General features: G+C 40.5%; 1 protein-coding gene across 4 annotated transcripts in view; it reads right to left on the bottom strand.

Annotated features, from left to right (window-relative positions):
• The window catches only part of CD86 (CD86 molecule), a 67437-nt gene that overhangs the window by 11075 nt on the left and 32342 nt on the right, over nt 1–24020 (bottom strand). For 3 of the 4 annotated variants that reach the window (XM_042955598.1, XM_042955599.1, XM_042955597.1), the window contains exons 2-5: nt 19514–19563; nt 7408–7743; nt 4816–5121; nt 1735–1884 (exon numbers count right to left, since the gene is read on the bottom strand). In XM_042955598.1, the coding sequence (XP_042811532.1) occupies nt 1735–1884; nt 4816–5121; nt 7408–7743; nt 19514–19563 (842 nt within the window). The remainder of the gene's footprint in view (nt 1–1734; nt 1885–4815; nt 5122–7407; nt 7744–19513; nt 19564–24020) is intronic. The other variant, XM_042955600.1, reaches the window with a different exon arrangement.

Genomic DNA, 24020 nt, shown 5'->3' with positions numbered 1-24020 from the left:
CCATTGACTAATGAACGGATAAAGAAGATGTGGTAGGTATATACAATGAAATATTACTCAGCCATTAACGAATGAAATCTTGCCATTTGCAATGATGTAGATGGACATAGAATATATTATGCTAAGCAAAATAAGTCACTCAGAGCAAGACAAATACCAAATATCATGTAATTTCACTCATTTGTAGAATTTAAGAAACAAAACAGATGAACATATGGGAAGGAAGGGAGTGAAGAGAGAGAGGAAAACAAATGACAAGATGCTCTTAATGATAGAAAACAAACTGTGAATTGACAGGGGGAGGTGAGTGGGAGATGGGCTAGATGGGTGATGGGTACTAAGGAGGGCACTTATGATGAGCACTGGGTGTTGTATTTAAGTGATGACTAACTGAACTCTACTCCTGAAACCAATATTGCACTGTATGTTAACTAACTAAAATTTAAATTAAAAATTATAAATAAATAAATAAAATCATTTGTGAACATTAAAAAAATAAAAATCAGTATACTGAAATCTGAAATAAGATGCTGATCTGAAGCATTTACTCATCTGATGCTTTTTACCAAAGTGAGTAAGAAGGTTACCTAATTATTAGCACCAACCAAACTTCTACTACAGGCATTACTGATATAAAGTCCAACCTTACTCTACAACTTTGCCCAAACCAGCCCAAACCACAAAGAAGCATAAGATTATTATAAAGCCAGGTGAAATTTTGTCCCCCATTAAGCACAGGGCCACTTTTATAAAAGTCAATGAGGAGGCTGCTCAATGCAGTGTTATTTATAATAGCAAAACTATGGGAACATCCTAGGTGTCTACCAATATGGAGTTAGTTAAATAAATTATGGTATATCCACAAAATGGAATATCTCACAGCCATTTAAAATGATGCTGTAGAAAAAAAATAAATGATGCTATAGAATGATACTTACTGACATTAAAAATTTTCTTGCTACATTTAGTACAAATAAGTTAGAAAACAGTACACGTGGTATTATCCAAACTGTGAAAAACAGTCCTATAATATTATTCCAATTATGGAAAATAACATAGATTCCAGAAAAATCTGGAATATATACACCAAAATGTTGTCTACATAACTATTTCTTTCTTGTGGAACTATACATGATTTTTACTTTCAGTATAATTGGTAATGGGTATGTAATACTTGGTAATCAATAAAAGTTAATATTATTTTTATAATATTATTTTATATTATATTTTATTTATTATTATTTTTATAATAATATTATTTTAACAAGTCAAGAGGGAACAATTCATCCCACTTTCTTTTCCTCAGAAACCTAGACTTTTAGAGATGAGAAGGTGAATCTTATGGTCATCTAATTCTCCCCTCCTCCCACCAAGCTTCCCTGCTTGAACTCTGCCAGGTCCATAATCACTAACATTTAGAAGTGTTTTCACCATTTTACTTCATTTAAATGTTCACAGTGAACTCATGAAGTGAGGTAGGTAAAGCAAGGAATAATCAGCTTTGTCTGGAAACCAGAAGTACCTTTGTAAACCTTAGAAATGTTGCCTCTCCTAGAAATCCAGAGCAATGTTGAGTCCCATCTATATGGGCTACAAACTCTGAGGGAAAACCTTTTCCTCCAGCCACTTGCTGACTTTTTGCCAGTCTGAGCTCAGTCAATGAGCTCCAGAAGGCAGCTGATCAGGAGGTAGCTGCAAAATAGCAATCTGTAGAGAGGACAAGCACTGACTCACCACATTCATGAGAGGGGCCAGGCTGCTTCTTCTTCCTTTTCCTTAGTGTTTTAAAGGACACCATCCCACAAAAAACAACAAACATTACAAGTACAGCCGCAATCCAGAGGAAGTGGCCTTGTTCAGGGTCTTTATCCTTAGGTTGTGCATCTAGAAATGACCACAAGTTTTCAATCAGCCAGGAAGGTTGATTATAAAAGGTTTATAATTACTGTTGTCTTCATTTACAAGTCAACATCTCCCCAGGGTTCTACTGCCAGAGGAGCCTGAAATCCACAATCTGAGGCCATAGAAAGCCCGAGTCACAGGGCCTCACAGCTAAGAACCAAGCCATTGCTCCTGGCCAAATGCTTGGACTAAGCTACCTTCTCTTCCCAGAGGTTGGGATGACAAGGACTGTGATCTAGAAGAAGAGTGTCAAACTGGCCCTTGGTTCTGTGCATGGATATGGTACCCATGCTGAAGGTTTTGAATGTATAGTCATCTGTGCAGCAGCATGCTTCCTCAGCCCAGGCATAGTCAAGCCCTGGGGTCCTGAAGTTTCCCTTATAATAATTTTTCCATCCACTATCATCTGTAGATCAGGTGTCAGACATACCTCACTTGGACAAATATAACAGCTTCCTATCTCCAGTTTTGCTTGTTTGTTTATTTGTTTCTTCCACTGAGGTCACAGTGGAAAAAGCAGGGCTTTCAGAATGTATCACCTACTAGAAAACCTTTGATATCTTTTCATGCCCTGAGGAAACCGGTTTAGAATCAGCTCCTGGGAGGTCAGGACATTCTTTCCTGCATGGGGACTTCTAAGTTTCTACAAAGTTGAAAAACAGACTTTGGAGAGAAAGCTTATAACTGAGTGGCCCATTTTATAGACAATTTATGGGAATGATTTGAATAGTTAATCTCAAATTACAGGCAAATAGGAACCACTGACCTATTAGTTTAGCTGCAATTTGTGGATCCATACCTTGTTCCTAAGACATTAACAAAAGGAGTTGCTGCCATTACAGGCCATATTCAACACTTTTTTGAGTCTGTCCCAGTTTATCCCACTTGAGCCTGTTTGGCATTCCCAGTATAGAGAAGTTATACTTGATAACATGGAGACTGCTACCTTTTGACACCCAAAAAGATTCCTTGATTCAGGGTCTACTCAATTTCTGATCAAGCCATAGAACAGGGATACAGAGAGGCAAGCCCTGGCTTCCTGAGGCAGCTAGAGCTAAAACATTTCTGAATATGGTGATAGCTGGGAAGGTTTTGACAGTAGTGGAGAAACAGCAGAAAGGTGAGACATGATGAAGCTACAGTGGTGGTAAGGCTCTGTTCATTTGTAGACTGTGGGAGGCATGGCAGAGGAAGCCATGGCAGAAGGCCCCAAGGCATGTTAGGTGTGGTGGTGTTGCTGGCTCCAAACAGGTGCTGAACCTCAGGGATAGCTTAGGAGAGGCTACTATTAGGCCAACAGAGATTACAGTGAAGCAACCAGGACAGGCTATGTGGCCTATTTACTGGACTCTCAGAGGCAGAAGTGTCTTAGCAGGAGGAAATCAGTAGAAGGAAAGGATTGGGCCACCGGCAAAGCTTATTGGCCCCAAGGACTGTCCATAAGAATGTGTCCATGGACCAAGTTATGTTTGAACAATGAGACACCAGGAGAGAGGAAACAGCAGGGTTAGAGGATTAAGAAAGAAGTTGAATGGATGCCTTAGAAGAGGAAAAAACCAAAAGGGAGAATTGGAGAAGGGGCCAAGGTAAGCAGAAGGCAGACGTGTGGGAAAAGGGGTCAGGATCAGAAGCAGCCATAAGGGCAGTGTGGGTACAGGGTCCCTTTATTCCAGGAGAGAATCTTGGAGTTACTGCTCCTCACAAGTGAAGTCTCAAATATGGATACATTTCTTCCAGGGCAAAGCCAGACTCTAAAATGTCAGGCTCGTATTAGCAGACACTGCTTTATCGTCAGCCCTTTCCTCCAACTAGACTGGACCCTGTACTATACTGTCAACATGCCACAAGAACTTCTGCTTCTGAGTCTTTCCTTGATGCATATGCCCACCACCACCACCTGTGCCCATATCAGATACTGTGAATTGATTTTGGTCCTCTCACTTTTCTTTTTTAATGTATGTTTATTTTTGAGAGGGAGAGACAGAGTGCAAGCAGGGAAGGGGCAGAGAGAGAGAGAGAGAGAGGGAGACACAGAATCTGAAGCCGGCTCCAGCCTCCGAGCTGTCAGCACAGAGGCCAACACAGGGCTCAAACCCACAAACTATGACATCATGACCTAAGCCAGAGTCGGATGCTTAACTGACTGAGTCACCCAAGCGCCCCAGTCTTCTCACCTTCTAAGCCTGGATGCTGAGAATTTTTCTTTCTGTTTAGGAAACCACTAGTCTGATGCCTGTCATCTCTTCACCATACTTTTAAAGCCCAGTTATCTTTTAAGATCCCATTTCCTTTAGGAAGAATTCCCAAGGAAGTTACCTACCTCTGAATGTCTATAAAACTGATTATCAGTCATTCTTGTTTTTAAATTTGGTCACATATTTCCATGGGATATGCTTTAGACTCTAATTCCAATCTTTTTAAAATCAAGTTTTCCATGTGTTTACATCATGGAGTTCTGATTCTATTAGAAGGTCCTTGAGGGCAGAGAGCATGTCTTACACCTTTCAGCTTTCATGTCTGCAGTCAACAATGTGTAGAATGGCTCTATACTCAGCATGTACTGTTATGTATGAATGTATGTATGATGTGTGTGTGTTTGTGTGTATGAATGAATGGAAGAATTCTAGCCTGGAGGAATCTTGCATTTTCTGACTGAATTTCAAAATATTCTATCCAAAGGTAGCCCAGAAGACTGGGCTAAGAACATACTTCCTCAAGTGCAGCATGCGTTCATAGTTTCTGGGACCCTGCAGCACTCAGATGGAGAGGAGACCTCTGTCTGAGTCCTCCCTAATAGTACCAAAAAATGACCCCATTGGAGGTTTCCTGGCAAGCAAGGCACATTGAGTGATCTGCCTCAACCATTTGTGTATAATACCTGTTAAAAGAAATAGTCTTGAGAAGCAGCTTTACCTATATTGAAAGGTAGGGAGAGCAGCATCTCCAGTGTCTCCAGTTTCAGGGCACAAAAGACGCTCACATTGTGTGCTTCAGGGACTGAAAAAGGCAAGCTGATAGAAACGTTGTATAGTTCTGTCACATTATTTTGAGATTTCTTCATGACAGTATCATACTTAGTAGTTGAATTCTCAGTGTTTAGCTGAAAATACATCTCCTTAGGTTCTGGGTAACCTTGTATAGATGAGCAGGTCAAATTTATGATGCCAGAATTTTCTGTTCTATTAGAAGTTACTGTTATTTCAGGTTGACTGAAGTTAGCTGAAAGCAGAATAAAGAGACAAAAAAAAAAAAAAAAGAAATCAGTCTAAATTTAGATGTGTCTAGAAGATAACTGCAAATAACGTTCTGATCTGGGAACTCACTGGGGGCACATCTGGGAGCCTCCAGGTGTGTAAATTGTGGGCCTCAGTCCATGGTGAAAGCTTCATAATGACCCCACATTTATTTTTCAAGAATAGAGTTTTGGACTATGCTTACTTCCAGCTTACCCAAATCAGGGGGGTACTCTCTGAGTGAAAGGAGGGCTGAAATTGAGTCACCAAAGATTCACAATGAGGCCATTGTGCTGGAGAGTGGAGTCTTGGGAAGGAGAACTGGTGTGACTTTAGAACTCAGCCGTCTCGTGGGGTACATTCCAGCTTGCCAGACTAAGGAAGCAGAAAGGGATTGACACCAGCCGAGTTTATGGTGCTGGCATACTCTGGGCCATATCTTCCAGAACCCCAAGCAAGATAGTGGTAAGTGAGTGGATGGGGATTTTGGATTTAGAAATTCAGAATATTGGTTTTGGGCATAACTGTCAAGTTTTCTACATCATATACAAGATGAAGGTCAAACCCAGCCATTTTTAGGGAAAATATATGATCTTGATAAACACAGAGATTCCCCTGCTTTGGTTTGCCATTCAGATTCCTGTGGCCATTGAGGATCACTGGCACCTAGCCCCTTCTGCCAGCCAGATCCCTGTTCTTCTTCAGTAGTCACTGGGTAGCTTTCAGGTTCTACATACTAATTTATAATTTAGTAGATTGCCTTTAACAGTGATTTGCATGTCATCTTTGTAAGTTTTGCTGTAAGTACCCTGTTTTTGTAAGTTTTGTAAGAACCCTGCCTATACTTTATGGAGTCTGTAGAAAGTGGGTTGCCATGGTGCTACCTACTTCACCCTCCTTAACAATATCTGTGGAATCACAGGTTGGAAAAATGATTGTGTCCCACCAAAACACACCATGTTTCTCAATGGTATCTGGCCATACTTTAAAAACATTGATTTAGCATGTGTACAAAATGTTCCAAAAGTCCTGCAGCCTACTTTAAATCACATAAAGCTTAAAGGGAGCAACTCATCATTCTATTTCTACTTTGCCTTTGGTTTAACTCTGTGTTTTCAGAATCAGTGTTGATCTGCCTTTTCCAATTTCATTAAAAATTAATCTGAATCTAGTAATCTCACACTTGGGTATCTACCTAAGAGAAATGAAAACTTAACATTCACACAAAAACTTGTACATGTTTACAGAAGCTCTATTTATAATAGACCCAAAACAACTATAATAACCCAATGTCTTGCCATACACTGAGTGGATAAAATATAATACTCCTCAGCAATAGCAAGCAACAGGCTTTTGATACATGCAACAATTTAGATGAGGCTCAAAGGCATTATGTTGAAAAAAAGAAGCCAATCTTAAAAGGTTACGTACTATGTGGCTCCATTTAAGTGACGTTTTCAAAAGTTAAGACTGTAGGATGCAAAACAGGAGTTATGCATATGGAGAGGATATGATAATAAAGTGATACAGCATGAGGAAAAATTTTTAGGGTGACAAAAATGTTTTATATTCTATTTGTAGTGGTGGTTACATAAATCTATACATATGTCAAAATCAACAGAGCTATGCATCAAATAAAATAATTAATTTTACTGTATTATAATAAAAAAAACTGTAGTGATATGTAGACTTTTCAAGGCCTGGAAAAAAAGAGGAGCTGAATTGTCACTTTTGGGGATTATGTGTTCTGGGTTATTTCCCTTCGTCAACCAGGCTCTTGGTTGGTCAGCAAACAACTCATAAGTGACCTACAGGAGGTTGAAGAAAAAACCCAGATCAATCAGCTATTACCTTTGCTAGTTGCTCTAGGCAAAGATTTAGTGGGTGAGAAATCTTGGACCAAAGGAAAAAATGAACATAAAAGAAATCTGAGGCCTATATAGCTTTGTAAACTTAGTAATGGCCAAATTACCCATGGTTTTCCCTTGGCCACTTTAACTTTGTTCAGTTAGCTCTATTTTGCCCCCAAAGCAGATTCTTAGTGATCCTTCAGAAGCAATCTATAAAAAGTACAAGGACTTTCAGTTCCCTATTACCAAACCTTGCCTTCCCTTCAAATGGACTTCCCAGAAATGGCTGGCCCTTGTCTTCTCTCTCCAGGTACCACCCCCACCCCTCTCACCTCCCCAACCCTACCCCCTGCAACATTTCTCTGTTCATTGCAGTCTCATCTGAGAAGGTCAGGGATCTGAACATGCCCTTGATTACATACCAAGCACTGATAGGTCAGAACTCATTTGGTGCATGGGAACTAGTCCTTTGGGCCCTTTATAATGAATGAAACAGTGATATGTGCCCTTGTCCTTGATCTGAACATTGTGGAGTCTCAGGGTCCAGTTGTCCTTGTCAAAGCTTGTACGGCCCTTATATTTGAGATGAACATTTTGAGGGTTCTCTTTGCCTCTGAATAGCTCATACAGAACCAGCTTATCCTGGTCCTGCCAAAATACTACCAGCTCATCCAGGCTTATGTTTTGAGAGTTTGTAAAATGGCATGGCAGTTCTCCAGTCTTGTTGAAATATGCTTGACTCTTCATGGAAGAAACACCTAAAAAAGGAAAGGTGGAGATTGGAGAAGGTGAAGCAAGAAGGAAAAAGAAAAAACAACTCCATTTATCTTTATACAATACCCAGATGCTATCTCACCAGTACAGATACTAAAGAACTAGGTATTAAACTCTGGAATGTGCAATATACTGGCATCTGGAGAATGGGACCTTTGTTCTCTCTCACTCCACTGCTAACTAAAGTGGGCCTTGTGCAAACTGCAACCACTATGAAATGCACTTTCCTTATCAGTTTAATGAAGGGGTGGACTAAATGTTCCAAGAGTCTTTCAAGTACTATGGTTCTGTGAATTTAAATCCCAAGACAGGGAAAACCAGCAGAGTTAGATAATACATTTACATTCACCCATCTATTAACCTTCCTGTAACCTGAATATTGATTCTCTTCATTGTAGCTGTTACAAGGTCCATTACTTCTATGCCATCACCAAAAGTTCTCCCTTCCCTTCCCTATCCCCTTATCCCTTGGCCTGCTATAGTTGAAAGATTTCTGATAATGGCAACAAATTTGATACTCCCTCCCTTTCATTATGCCTTGATAGTTGGGTATTACATTGAGTAATATCTTTGAAATTCAAACAGTTCCCTTTGTAGAGCTTCCCTCATGAATACTGCTTTCCATGGCCAGCTCGCCCAAGGATATAAAACAGTTTGGAAATGACACGGTCAACCAAAGCCTCTATTTTCAGTGACCTCCCTAAGCTCTTTCAGGGATCAGAAGGAGAACTGTGCCAATATGATGGTTGTTTTGGGTTTGTGGTGGTCAAAAACCATTTAAAGTACATGAATAAAATCCTGGAAATGAATCATAGATGAGAAGGTGAGGATGTGCCTTTGGAGTACTGGGGAAACCCCAGGTACGAGAAACTTGCTCTTCCCCATATGTGTTGCCACTGGAAATTTTTACAACCCCTGGAGGACATGCTGGGAAAGTTCAGATAAAGGCTTTCACCCCTAAGGACATAGTGAAGTGTGGAAGGGATGTGGGCCACCTAACTCCTTAAATGTGATTGATTATAGGGTTTTTGTAGGACTTGTTCTGAGTCACAGAATTACGTATGAGTTGGCCAAGAAATTAAGTAGTAGTGGGTGAGAAGTGCAGGGTTAGTGGGAAATGAAATGCTGTTTCTTAGTTAATACGAAGTTAAATACCACCCTGGGGAGAATGTTAGGGTGGGTTTTGAATAAAGCTTCATCATTCAAGACTTCAGTGAAGAGATGTTGACATTAAGCTGGAAAGGAGAGCAGGTTGGTGAGAGAGATGAGAGGAGTTTCGTTTGAGGTGTTCTTTGAGGGTGGTGGGAGAAATTGAATTGATCTGATCAATGGGTTCCTCTTCTAAGAGGGAGTAGGACATATAACAGTGACATGCACTTGGCAAAATTGAACTATTCAAAGTGTGGCCCAGTGAGAACACATAATCAAGAGGGTTGGGTGGTCTTGCACTCTAAGGGAAGAGGACTCTGGGCACTCTTGAGAGTTGTTAGCACAAGTTCAAATCACTGACTGTTGCATTGTGCTCACTAGAACCCTGTAAAACACTTGGCAAGTATAAAATGCAACATCTGTATGGGATGTGTTCCCATATTGGAGGGTGGTGAGAAAATTTACCTGAGTACCTGGAACTGTGAAAGGGGAACCTAAGGAAGATTTACTTACAATTTACAGCAATTGCCTTACAAGGCAATCCGAGGGCTCCTGCTACTTCTTTGCTAAACTCTGAATGATAATGTAAGAGTGCCACCTGCTGTAAAAGCTTCTAGTAGCTATATCTCTGGGGAAACTCATTCTGGTTTTATCGCTAATTTACTATATATATATATATATATATATATATATATATATATATATATATACAGGGCAGATGACCTAAAGGCGAAACCAAACTCATAGTTGAAAATTCTACCAGTTAATGGTCAACATTAAATTATTGCTTAGTGGTCAACTGTGTCTTCTGGGCTTGGAAATGACTTCAACTTTGGCTTCTTCTTTTTGTCTTCTTTGTCTATGACTGTTTCTCTGCAGAACCTCTCTCTCCTTCCTACTCACTCTTTCCACTCACAGATCAGTCAAAATTCTTTGACTCAGGTCCCACCCCCCTCCTCCCAAAGATTATAAGGGCTGTTCCTTCCACCCATCTGACTGCCCCAATCCTCACCTACCAATCAAAAGTGAAAGGCATGGGCATCACTAGGGGACTGGACAGAAATGCGGAATCTCTGCCCCACCCCCACCACCAGACCTACTGAGTCAGAATCTTCATTTTAACAACAGCTCAGTTTGAGAAGCTGGAAGAGAGGATCTCTACCTCTGTCTTTGGAGTAGAACAAAGAAGATAGTGATAGGAACAATTTATTCCTATTTGTCCCTCCTCCCTTTCCCCTCACTCTAGGGTAGAAATCACTCTGAGGCCCATCTTGAGTGGAACTGAAAGTATTTCACAATTTACATTCCAAGTTCCTCACCAACCACTGGCTTACATGACATCACTCAGAGCTACACATGCTAATTTCCTCTCTGACAATGTGGGGAACATTTAGCTCAAGGTCTATTTTTCCTAAGTGGCTTTAGGCCTCCCCTGTTATGACTCCACACCTTAGGTCACCCAGTTACTGGACTCATTGAGACTCCATTGGTGGTTAAGCATTGAGATTCTCTCCCTTGACCAGCATCTAGGTAACAGAAAAGGTCTGGGTCTAGTTATCACTGATTGCTATGATGATGTCAGGAGCTAGGCACACAAGAATCCATCTAGACACTTCCCCGATCAAGTAGAGAAGTTTGTTTCAAAGGGTACTTGAGGACTTTCTTAGCAATATAATGTTTAAAAGTTACACAAAACTGTAGTGTTATGACCTTGTGAGGTCTCCGACCATACCTGGGACTTTAGTCTTTCCAGGCCACTACCCCAAATGCATGTCTTATACATTCAAGGTCCATCTTCTTCTCATGTTACTATGATTATTTATGCTCATAAATTTTTCTTCTTTTACTAAACTTCCTCCAAAGCTTTACCAAGCCCCCTGGAAATCTCATTCCTTTGTAATAAACTCCTCTACATCTTCAATCTCTTCATCAAATATTTCCCCCAAGGTTGTGCTTTCATTGGATTCTGGCCTACCTGAAGGCCACCCTTTGTCCCCAGCTACTGCTTGTTTTAGCACATTTCGAGAGGACCTTGAGAAACACCCTTCCCCTTTTGAGGTGTTCACCTCTCTCACTGCTGTTACTACTAATCACTTGTCATTACTTCTTTGCTCACTGAGGATTTTGGCAGTAGATGCAAGATCCTTCTTTCCAACCAATTATTACTATCAATTTGAGTGATTTCAGTATGGATAAGTTCACCAACAACCTTGCTTCAAGTTTCTTTGGTCTTTTCCACTTCAAAGATCTTCATCCACAGGCTATTTCAGCAGCACCTCTCCCATGACATAACCCTGAACCTTTTCACCAAGAACATCTCTGCTCCTAGAATCCTAAACCTCAATGTACTTATCTCTGTCCACAATATATCTTCCTCCAACATTTGCTCCTGACTACTCCACCTAAGTTTGTTCTCTGACTTCATCAAGACCTCAGCTCTATCCAGTTTAGACCCTGTAGTGTGGTGCTTACCAAAAGACCTCTCTACAATGATAGAAATGTTCTATATTTGTGCTGACCAATGTGACAGTCACCAGCCACTATAGCCATTGAGCACTTGATATGTAGCTAGTGTGACTGAGAAAATGAATTTTTAATCTTATTTAATTTTAATTAATTTAGTATTTTTTATTATTATTTTAGAGAGAAAGAGGAGCTCATGTGGAGCAGGGGAGAGGGGTGGAGGGAGAGAGAGAGAATCTCAAGCAGTCTCCTACTACGCAGTGCAGAGCCTGACGTGGGGCTTGATCCCATGACACTGGGATCATGATCTGACCCAAAATCAAGAGTCGGGTGCTTAGCTGACTGAGCCACCCAGGTGTCCCTAATTTTAATTAATTTAAATATAAATAGCCATATATGGCTAGCGGCTATCATATTAGATGATAGTATGTCTTTCCAATCATTCTTTTGCCAATAAACTTGCCCCGCTGTACAGAATTCATCCTAAGAACATTTAATTTTTGATCTACATATCTGTTCTTACAACTAAATAATTAAGCAGTACCAGGGAAATTACTCAATTATTCAGACTGATAACATTACAAATCTGTAGTCTCCCGTCTCACTTAATTTGTTCTCTGGGCTGATTACCCTCCTTACTCTCCCTCATAGCAGTTACTTCAGCAGTTTCCTTCGCTACTGCTTTTAGTTTCTTTTTCTCTTATAGTCAAACTCTCTGAAAGAGTAAGCAGCAACTGCTGCCTCCACCCCCAGGCTCTGTCCCCCACCTCTCTGCCAAAACTTCCCTCACAGAGGTTGCCAGTGATTTCCCACCAATGCCAAATTCAGAGCTCTTTTCAGACGTCATGTTATATGACCACTCTGTTGAATGTCACTGTGTTGACCATATCTCCTTCTGGAAACTCTCATCTTTCCCATTCTCTGACCTCCTGGTCAGTTTTCTATGATCACTCTTTAAATGCTGATTATCTCAAGTGCCTGTTCTTGATCTTCTCCTTACTCTCTACTCTCTATGTTTTTTCTTCTCTACCCCCCTGGATTCTTTTCTTCTCTATTCCCCTGTCAAGTATAAGCTAATAATTCATAGATGCTTTTCTTCAGCCAGTCACTTTTACTAGAGTTCCAGATATCCATATTCAACTACCTGCTGAATACTGCTATTTATATAGCAACAGATACTCTCTTCCTCCCCTGTAAATGTTCTTGTCCTCTACCTCATTGAATGGTTCCTATATACCATATATATATATATAACATAATATCTATATGTTTTATAAAGTTATAAAAATGTTATATGTTTTATAAAATATTATCTATTAAAATATATGAAGCATCGTATAACGTACAATGGAAAACACATCATTATACATTAAAAAACCCCAGCTCCTTTGAAGTACAAGCCATCAGAATATACCATCCATGACCCCTCATGGCTGCTGTTGCCTGTCTTCTTCCTAAGTGCCCCTTTTTCACTGAAGATCTGAGCATCTGGCTTACTATAGTTATCTTCTCCTGTCTTCTCCTTCACTGCCCCTGTCTAGGTGATTTCAGCCTCATGAACATAGTGTCGGGCCTCCCACTTTCTTGTCCTCTTTCTGTCCAATGGTGTTATTGTTCACGCAACCCCAGCCATCTCCTCCCTGGACCAGACCCCAGACCAAAATTCTACCTCTATATCTCCTAAAAGCTCTCAATATCAAGCACCTCACCTTATTATCACCACCTCCTGTCTTTTTACTTCATTCCTTCTACTACCACCACTCCATCAATTCTTCTGCCTCACTGAGATAGATTTTGAATTGGAACATTACTCACTGAGTTTGCAGATACTCCCCTAGGCCAAGCCTCCATTCCATCTCCACTGGGATAATTGCAATTGCCTCCTAATTGATCTCCCCACTTTCATCCTTGCCCCCACATCTAGTTACTTAAGCCCAAATAATCCTTTAAAAATGTATCTCAGATAATATAATTCTTCTGTTCAGAAGTCTCTGATGACTTCCTACAACACTGAAAATTAAATCCATATCCTTTCACATCACCCTGAGAACTAAATCCAAAATCCATCCCATGGTCTATAAGGTCTCATATAATCTGGCCCTTGGTACCTTTCAAACCTCTTTCCCTCACTTACTCAGCTCTAGCCACACTGGCTCCCTTGCTATTCCTCCAAAGGCAGGCACACTCTATCTCAAGGCCTTTTCTCGTATTGATCCCTCTGCCTAGAAGGCTCTTCCTCTATATAGTCTCATAGTTATTTCTTCACTTCATTAAGTCTCTCATAAAATGCTACCACCTAGGGAGATTTCTCTGACCGTTCTATTGAAGATAGCATCCTTGCCACTCCCTATTCCTTATACTGACTTATTTTTTATCAGAGTAGTTATCATGCCCTGACATGATGTGGTATGTTGGTTATTGTCTGTCTCTTCTGAGGAATCCATCTCCTAGTTTAAAAACCTATGTGTGATTTTTTTTAAGTCCTCATCCTAAAGAATTACAAAGGTTTTACCTAGAAGGCTTCATGGGGAAGAACTGTCCTTCCCAAACCAGACTTAGTGCACAGCCCATGCACAGCAATCTCTGATAGGAACTGTAGTCAAAACTCAAGATCTGTGGCCAGTCATGCTCATTCAAAAATTTACATTAATAGCCCAGACTCCTTCATTCCTAGATTCCTTTGAGTTCTTGAGCAGAGGCCTTCAGAAGCCTTTCCTGAGGTCTCCTAATGTTGGGGAAGAGGAAGAGCCTTGAAGACACTTTTCTTCACGCTGACTCAGTATGTCCAACCCAAGCACTTCCCTTCATCTTTCTTCCCCACCCCAACCTCAGGGTCCAAAACACTGTTGGAGCCTTTTGTTCTGGGCTCCCTCAACAATGAGAAGACCTCCTGGCTGTGCTGATCTACCTGACCCTTGGTTAGCATGCTGTACAGAAAGAGAAAGAAGTAAAAATGTGGAAGAACAGATTGAGTCATGAACAGTTAGTGTGAGAAGTTCTAGAGCTTCTCAAAGAAGAGAGAATGGAGGAATGGTACGTAAACAATAGTTGAAGAGATAAAGATTGTGAATATTCAAGTTGAGAAGAACTTGGGTCCTCCGATTTAAAATACATTCTAAGTATCAAGTAAGATAAATGAAAATAAGTTCACACCTAGAAATGTTGTGGTGAAACTGCTAAACTTAAAGCATAAAATATTTTTTCAAACTTATACACTCATTCTTTAAAAACTGAAGAAAGAAAACCTAAATGACAATTAGATTGAAATGTCCTTAGCAACCAAAGAAAACAGTGAGGTCATAACTTCTAAATGAGTAACACACACACACACACACGCACACACACACTAAATTTTAACTCCAATTCAATGGATTAATGCAATTCAAAAATTATGAAAATGAAAATAATTTAGAAACTTTAGAAAGTATGTATGAAACAATATTGAGTAAATGTGAGAGATTCTTATATGTATTGTGATCATAACTGTATGTAACTGTTTTTACTGTCTTATCTGTTGCTTTATAGTAAATACCAGAAAAGTGATTTTTAAATGGGGAAAGGAGTTGAATGCTTTTTAATAGACACATATATAAGAAGAAGGAATTAAAGAAAGTGAAAATGAAACCAAGAATGGGTAAATACTCTTAGAGGGTGTTAAAAGTGTTTTTATACCTTTGAAACTATGGCCCTGGAACTTGGCCCTATGGCCTGACAATATAAGAGGGGTCACTTCTGTTGAATAGATTGGCTCTAGAAGTAAAATGTTGCTTATATAGTAAGGGCTACTAAGTGTTTGTTTTTGTTTCCATAAATTACAACAGTCCCATGGGGGCCAAAATTCAGAGTTACATATTCTGAAAATGGTATTAAGATCTCTCACAAAGTAAAAATAAGCCATAATATCTCAAACTTTTAACTCCTTTCTGAAGGAGTCTGTCTACCATTGAAGCCTCTGTGTTCCCTATTCAAATTGAGCACATGGGTCCTCAGATCAAAAGTGCATTGTAAGTACCAAGCAAGATAAATGAAAATAAATCCACACCTAGAGAAATTCTCTTTTCCCAGTTTTATTCTTGCTTCTAAACAACCCTACACTTATCCTATTCAGTGACCATCTCCCACTAAATTATCATGGCTGACAGCCCATACTCTTTATTTTTCACAGAGTGTGAGCAGGGGAGGGGCAGAGAGAGAGGGAGACACCGAGTCTGAAGCAGGCTCCAGGCTCTGAGGTGTTAGCACAGAGCCCAACACGGGGCTCAAACCCACAAGCTGTGAGATCATGACCTGAGCTGAAGTTGGACACTTAACCAACTGAGCCATCCAGGTGCCCCTTTTTTCACTTTAAAGAGAGAGAGAGTGAGTGGGGGAGAGAGGCAGAAGGAGAGGAGAGAGAGAGAGAGAGAGGGAGAGAGAGAGAATCCTAAGCAGGACCCACACTCAGCTCAGAGCCCAATATGAGGCTTGATTCCATGACCCTGGGATCATGACCTGAGCTGAAATCAAGAGTCGGAAGACCAATGAACTGAGCCACCCAGGCGCCCCCCAGCCCATACTCTTTGGAACTTAACTAAACACTCTACTAAAATGATGAATTACTTTTGGGGTAAGATACTACCTACTGGGTTGCATGAATGTATTTCAAAAGACCCTGAAACAGTAGCTTAACATGGAATGACCCCAATAGGAGAACTATTAGGCTTCATGACAATTCTTTGGGAATTTTGCGATTAAGTCTGAAGTATCTGCTCACCTCCAGGTAATGATTTTAGTGACCACTATCAACAGTAGCAGGAAATAGGAGTGAAAGTAACCACATATATAAACATAATCTCCATGCAACCATCCGCTGGGAACCTGCAAAAATCTGGGGAAAACAGTGGACCTTTCCATAAGATGTGGAATAAGGGTTTGACCCAATTTTATGTAAATTTTAAAGTGAAAAAAGACTTTCAGTTATACTCCGGGTACATTCATTGAGCCAGAGGTATTGATCAAAAGAAATGGGAAGCACTACCAGACGATAAGAGAGCCATCAACAAAAGTCAAACAAGAAAGAAATTTCCTTCTGATGTGTGAGCTACTGATTTTCCAAATACCACTCTGGCTCCAGTTTTAAAGAGTTACAGAGGCGCTGGGACAGCAGCAAACAGAACTTGACAGTTAAATGTGTCTCTCCAAGTGGCACCTAGAAATTCCCTTAGCTTTATAAATACAGAGCACAAATTGTAACCTAATTCTGCAAGGCCCTCCTTCCCTTTTCAGTCTTAAACTCTCATCCAGTTTTCATCTGAAGGGCAGAGGTGGCCACTATAATGTCTAATTTCCACAACTAAGGGAAGACACGAAAGATATGGGGGAGAGGAAAAACAAAATTATTTTGCTGCACTGCTTTATCTCTGCCATCAAATAAATCATTCAACCCTGCATTTTTGCTGCAGATTAACTGGGCCAACTGCATCTCCTTTCTTCCCTTGGATCCGTGCCTATGGCCGGGTCAATGCTCACCAACTCAGTAAGCAGAGATGTGTCCTGAGAAGAAAGACAGATAAAATTCAAGTTGATTCTTCCCCTTCTTTAAAAAAGAATGATATCTGTTTTGTTGTTGTTCTTCTTTTTGTTGTTTTTAATAGCATGTGAAGCATTGGCAATGCTACATTCTAATTCTAATCCGGTATCACCATTTTCCTATCCCAATATTGCAATTTTTATTGCCAAATATATAGCTTATACTTTTATTTATTTTTTATTTTTTTTTATACTTTTAATGCCATAAAACTTAAGCAGTTACCATTTGGGGGTTATTTTTAAGGTTTCAATACTGGTAATTCTCTTTTCTGAGGTTAAGAAGTGTCCAGGCAGTTTCAAAGTTAAAACAAGGGCAAAAGTGACATCTGGACTCAGTTTTGATAGGGTTTCTCAGCTTTATTCTCACTTTCAGTGTGCAGAGTCAGAAAGTTTAGGGGAAAATGGTATCTCAGTTCAGACTTTTCTAAAAATTTGTTTCTAAGCCATTTTTCTTCATTTTTCCCCCACGTCATAAGAGCTGGGCTGGCCACTGTAATGAGAAGGGCGGGGGCCCAAGCATTAGAGACAGCTGAGGTGTTGGCTATAGGAAAGGTGGAGGACGTGCTGGTGGGGATCTGTGACCTTGGCTGAGACATAAGTGACCTTATCCAACAAAGTTGTTTGTATCTTCAAGGAACAAATCCTACCACTTATGAACAGTTCATGAGCAACAGTTAGGAGAGGAAGCATAATGTCAAGGTTAAGTGAATAGATGCTGAATCTACACTGTGGGGTATGAATCTAAGCTCTGCCACTTATACCTATGTTGGTCTTAGACAAATTACTTAACCTCTCTGGGCTCTTTTCTACATCTATAAAATGGTGAATCAAAATAAGACCTAAAGCAGCAAATTATTGTGATGTTCAAATGAGTTATTATTTATAAAATGCTTATAACAGTACCTGGCACAAAGTAAGTGCTACATCTAAGTATTTGTCAAGTAAATAAAATAGGAAGTAGAATGGGAAGGGCTTCCTGCTGGATAATGTTCTCCAGAGACTTGTCTTGGCCCCTTTCTCTCTTACTCTTGCTCACATATACCTTATGCCTCCCCAAGAGCTAAAGTTAGCAGGTTATTGGCCCTGGATCGTAGAAGATTCTGTTCTGGCCTAAATCAGTGAAGTGGTCAGTTAGCACATCTATAGACCTCATACTCATGGACTCAACAAGCTCCAAGGTGCTAAGTAGAAAACAGAAATCACAAAAGGCCTGTCCCAGCTAGCATCAATCTGAGGGAGTATCTCTCCCTTAGAACCTTGACTCCTCATCACAGACAGCAGGCATGAGGCCAATGGCCATGGGCCTGGTGTGCAGCCCTCTGGAGGAGGTGAACTCACCAGCATGCTGGTTACTGAGGGGCAGCCTGCCTCCTGCTATGGCCACGCTTGGGCTCAGCTCACCCTCCCTTCCTGCCCCACATCAGAACTGGGATGGTTTCTCTCTTGGTGCTGAGGGTGTGGAAAATGAGCAGCAGGAAGGGGCGGGAGAGGAGAAACTAAAGGCACCCAGTCATAGGGTGTGCAGCAGGAACCTCGATCAATCCCAGTTTATAGATGAAGAAACTGAAACTCAGAGAGGAGCAGCAAACAGGGAAGATCTGAGTTTTGTGAGGCCTGAGTCTTCTAAAACATCTTTGTTGGGGGTGGGGAGGGAGGGGGAGTTCTCTTTAAGAGAAAGAATATAGAATTCAAATACAAAATGCCCATGGCCACTACAGTGGCACCCAACAGAAGGAGAATGTGATGGAGAGGAAAGCTGCAGTGGAAAAAGACAGTGGTCTTAACTATTGTGGTTAAAATATCATATTTATGAAAATTTTACCAAAGCATGAGATTCATGATCACACTACTAGGGCCCCTTATGGAGGCTCAGAGGGGACTTTGGAAAGTGTGAGAATCCCTGAAGCTCAGCTTCATTCACTTCATGGTGAATCCACTGATGCAACAAGCTGAAGGTCACTGAGGTAGGTAGCAGGGCTGGGCTTCTTGATATTTCCAGTAAACAGTGGCAACTATGATGTATAGGCATGGGCTGGTAGGGAAGGCAGTGGAAGAGGAAAGGGAAGGTAGGGAACATGGAAACCAGTGGTCCCTAATGGAAGGCTTTCAGAAGCCCATCAGCTATTTTCTAAAAGCCAGAGAATGCCAGGAATGGGGACAGAGAAGACCAGAAGGAAGTATGTGTGGAGCAAAAGAGTTAAGCCTCAGTGGTGTCAGAGCAGGGGCCTTCCCATAGCTCCCTAGGTGCTGCTGGACAGGCCAGTGTACCTTACTTTGTATATCCAGTACCATGGGTATAAGATGGCAAAGGAGGAGGATGTGCAGAGGGGTGGAGCTCCATCCCAGGCTACACCTGCCATTGGTTGAGATACCTGTTCTTAATCATGATGCTTCCTTCTTCTCCAGAAAAATGTGTTTTTTGTTGTTGTTGTTGTTGTTGTTTAATGTGGTATTGTGCAGCACTGTATAGAAATTAAGTAAAATCCATCAAGTCTCAGGACTGGGCTCACAATGGTCAACTCATTGGGAGACAGTAGAAGGATTCTAGGACTTTACAAAGTCAAAGGTTCTTACCAGAGAGCAGGAGGGCCATCACAAGGAGAGTGCGACTCAGTCCCATAGTGCTAGAGTTAAAAAAGAAAAGATAAAATTTGATTAGCAAATGACACTGAATATCAAAACATGACATGTGGAGTTTGAGATTCACTTAGGCCCATGGATGTGGCAGAGACCATGCTATGTATTCACCAAAGCTATTTCCTTTTCCTCCTGGCTCCACAGATATGCCCTACATCCCAGCCTCCCCTGCAATTAGGTGGGCCACGTGATTGGGGTTCTAGCCAGGGGAATAGTAGGCAGAAAAGACTGGTGTTGCTTCCAGACCTGCCAACAAAGCTTCCTCTCTCTTTGTTCCCTCTCCTGCCTTCTTAGATGCAAAGAATCCAGAGGAAGAATCCAAGGCCCCAGAGGATGGCAAAGCCTCACTATGAAAGGAACTGGTTTAGTGAACAAATTAATGAAACAGCTCTTTCCACCCTAAAGTGATCAATATTGGACTGTAGCATGAGCAAAACATAAACTTTTATTGTGTTAAGCTAATGAAATTTTGGGCATTATTTATTGGAGTAATTAGCATTACTTATCTTGACCAATACAATGGGTTTGATGGGACAAATAAAGAGTATGTTTAGCAATCAACTTGCCTTTGGTTTCCCTGTGATTCTTGAACTTTAATGTGCATAAAAATCATCTAGCAGATCATGTTAAAGTAGTTATTTGGGCCTTGTCCATAGAGATTCTGAATTACTAGGCAGGTGAAACCCATGTCTAATGAACTCAGAGGTGATGCTGCTGCTGCTGGTCTAAGGACCCCTCTTTGAGAACATGATGGAGCCAAAGAAAACAATAGGCATTGCTTTATACTCTCATCTCTTTCTTCCTCTCCACCCTCCCTCTTTCTTTACTCACCCATTTACCCCAACTTAGACAAAAAAGCTGTTCAGAATGGCTTACAGGGAAGCATAGAATAGGGGAGAATGACCAAAATTAGAAACAGTTGAAAAGCAAAACAAATGCAAGAATGAAAAATGGAGCCTTGTACAAGCCCAATGCTAAATGTTTACCATAGAAATCTGCTCATCCTGCATGGTTCAAGTCATAAGTTTGGCCTATAACTTTTTACCAAAGTGAAAATGAAAACCTAATTGGTGAATTAATCTACAGATCTAATTAAGATACAACAAACCAATGCCCAGGAGAAGATGCACAACTATTTCTTATCCAATAGAAGAAATGTCTTCCTTAGGGGTGTCTGTCGAGGAGCCATCTCTAATCCATTTGGGCTATGCTAGATACCCTTTCTCTCTGCTCCCATAGCACTCAGCATAGAACTTTGGGCTAAAAGTGTCTGTTATGTTTCTTCCCTTCTAGACTATAACCTCTTTTTTTTAGTTAAAAATCTTTGAATAGATTATACCTGCACATGGAACTAAATTTAAAAGTTAAAGGTGATAAATAGTGGAAAGCAAGTCTCTCTCCCAATCTGTCCCCTAGCTATCTAGTTTTCCTCCACAGACATAACTGGAGTGACCACTGCTATCTGTTAAGTTTCTTGCTTAGACTTGCAATTATTTTAGGTAATGCAGAATGAAAACATAGACCCATATTCTTTTTTCATTTCATCTTTAAACACTAGCGGTAGTATTTTATACACAATTTTGCACACTTGCCACTACCTTAGAGGTTGTTCTGTATCAGCATGTACTGGGTATCTTCATTCTAACAGTTGCATATTCTGTCGTATTCTATTGAGTGATAATAATTTATTTTACCAGCCTCTATCAATAGATGTATTTTGCTGCAATGAAAAACCTTGGTCATATACCAAATCACTGTGGGAATAAGCTATCTTCCTAGAAGTAGAATGGCTTGACCAAAGGGTCAAAATTAATTGAAATTTTAATCTTTGAAACATTGAAAAATTGTTTTCCCCTAAGATTATATGTTTATGTCCCCCATGAGCATGCTTCTTTTCACATAGCTTTTGCCAACATAACATGTTTTCTAATTTGTCATCTTTACTAATAGGGAAAGTTAAGATGACACCTCATTGTAATTTTCATTTTTATTATTTTAAAAAATTTTTAATGTTTATTTATTTTTGAGAGAGAGATAGAGTGTGAGTAGGGGAGGGGCACAGAGAGAGGGAGACACAGAATCTGAAGCAGGCTCCAGGCTCCAAGCTGTGAGAATAGAGCCTGATGTGGGGCTCAAACCCACAAACCGAGAGATCATGACCTGAGTCAAAGTGGGACACTTAACCAACTGAGCCACCCAGGTGGCCCCTCATTGTAATTTTTAAAAATTATTTTTTGGGGTGCCTGGGTGGCTCAGTCAGTTAGGTGTCCAACTTCAGTTCAGGTCATGATCTCACTGTGAGTTCGAGCCCTGCAACAAGCTCTGTGTTGATAGCTCAGAGCCTGTAGCCTGCTTCGGACTCTGTGTCTCCCCTCTCTCTACCCTTCCCCCACTCACACTGTCACTCTCTCTCTCTCTCTCAAAATAAATAGACATAATAATTAAAAAAAAAAATTTTTTTTTTTTAAATTTTTTTTTTCAACGTTTTTTATTTATTTTTGGGACAGAGAGAGACAGAGCATGAACGGGGGAGGGGCAGAGAGAGAGGGAGACACAGAATCGGAAACAGGCTCCAGGCTTCGAGCCATCAGCCCAGAGCCTGACGCGGGGCTCGAACTCACGGACCGCGAGATCGTGACCTGGCTGAAGTCGGACGCTTAACTGACTGCGCCACCCAGGCGCCCCTAAAAAAATTTTTTTAATTATTTTTCATTCTGGTAAAATACACATAACATAAAATTTACCATTTTACCCATTTTTTTTTGACAGAGAGCACACACATGTAAATGGGGGAGGGGCAGAGGGAGAGGGAGAGAGAGAATCTTCAGCAGCCTCCATGCCCAGCATGTTGTGGGGCTCAATCTCATGACTGTGAGATCATGACCTGAGCTGAAATCAAGAGTTGGAGGCTTAAGTGACTGAGCCACCCATGCGCCACCACTCCCCCTGCTCTTTTTTTGAGAAAAAGAGAGAGCGCATCTTACTCATTTTTAAGTGTACAGTGGTTTTAAGTACAATTACATTATTGTGCAACCATCATCACCATCCATCTCCAGAACTCTTTTCATCTTGCAAAACAGAAACTCATTACTTCCTAAGCACTAGCTCTCTATTTTCTCCTCCACCCAGGCCCTGGAAACCACCATTCCACCTTCTGTTTCCATGAATTTAACTACTCCAGGTACCTCATATAAGTGGAATCATACAGTATTTGTCTTTTTGTGACTGGCTTATGTCACTTAGCATAATTTAATCAAGGTTCATCCATGTTGACTGTATCAGAAATTCCTTCATTTTTAAGGCTTAATAATATCCCACTGTGTGTATATGCCACATTTTGCTTATCCATTCATCTGTTGATGGATATTTAAGTTGTTTCCACCTTTTGGCTGTTGTGAAAATGCTACGAACATGGATGTACAAATATCTCTTTGCAGCCCTGCTTTCATATCTTTTGGGTGTATAGTCAGAAGTAGAATTACTGGGTCATATGGTAATTCTATTTTTAATTTTTGAGGAACTGGCATACTGTTTTCCACAGCAGCTGCATACTTTTACATTCCCATCAATAGTGCACAAGAGTTGCAATTTCTCCACGTTTGTCAACATCTGTTATTTTCTTTCCCTATGGTATTCATCCTAATGGATGTGAGGTGGTTCTTATTGTAATTTTATTTTTTTAATTTTTATTAAAAAATTTTTAAGTTTATTTATTTATTTTGAGAGAGACAGAGACAGTAGTGCAAGTGGGGGAGAAGCAGAGAGAGAGGGAGAGAGAGAATCCCAAGCAGACTCCACACTGTTGGCATGGAGTCCAATGCAGGGCTCAAACTCATGAGACCATGGGATCATGACCTGAGCCAAAACCAAGAGTTGGACACTTAACTGACTGAGCCACCCAAGCACCCCTCTCACTGTAATTAAAACGAAATTTTTTTACATTTATTTGTTTTTGAGAGACAGAGAGATACAGAGCACAAGTGGGGCAGGTGCAGAGAGAGGAGACACAGAATCCGAAGCAGACTCCAGGCTCTGAGCTATCAGCACAGAACCTGATGTGGGACTTGAACCCACAAACCGTGAGATCATGACCTGAGCCGAAGTCGGACGCTCAACCAACTGAGCCACCCAGGCGCCCCTCACTGTAATTTTAGAATGAATTTCTTTTATTATGAGTTTGAATATCTTTTCAAATGTATAACAGATAACATTTCTTGTTCCATGTACTGTCCATACATTTCTTTTACATACTTTTGAATCTTTGGGCTTTTTACAAGTTTTTCTTAATTTGTAGGAACTCTTTAATATTTAAAAAATTAGTGTGAATTGGTAACTACTTAGAAAAGTAGAGCTTTATGACACTGAGTTGCAAATATGTTCAGTTGCTGAAGCACACAGTACGTGTTCAGTATGTGAATCTCACACTTGCTCCCAATTAATCTGT

The sequence above is a fragment of the Panthera leo genome, chromosome C2, assembly GCF_018350215.1.
Source record: "Panthera leo isolate Ple1 chromosome C2, P.leo_Ple1_pat1.1, whole genome shotgun sequence".
Classification (NCBI taxonomy): domain Eukaryota; kingdom Metazoa; phylum Chordata; class Mammalia; order Carnivora; family Felidae; genus Panthera; species Panthera leo.
This window is presented reverse-complemented; position numbering and strand designations above follow the sequence as displayed.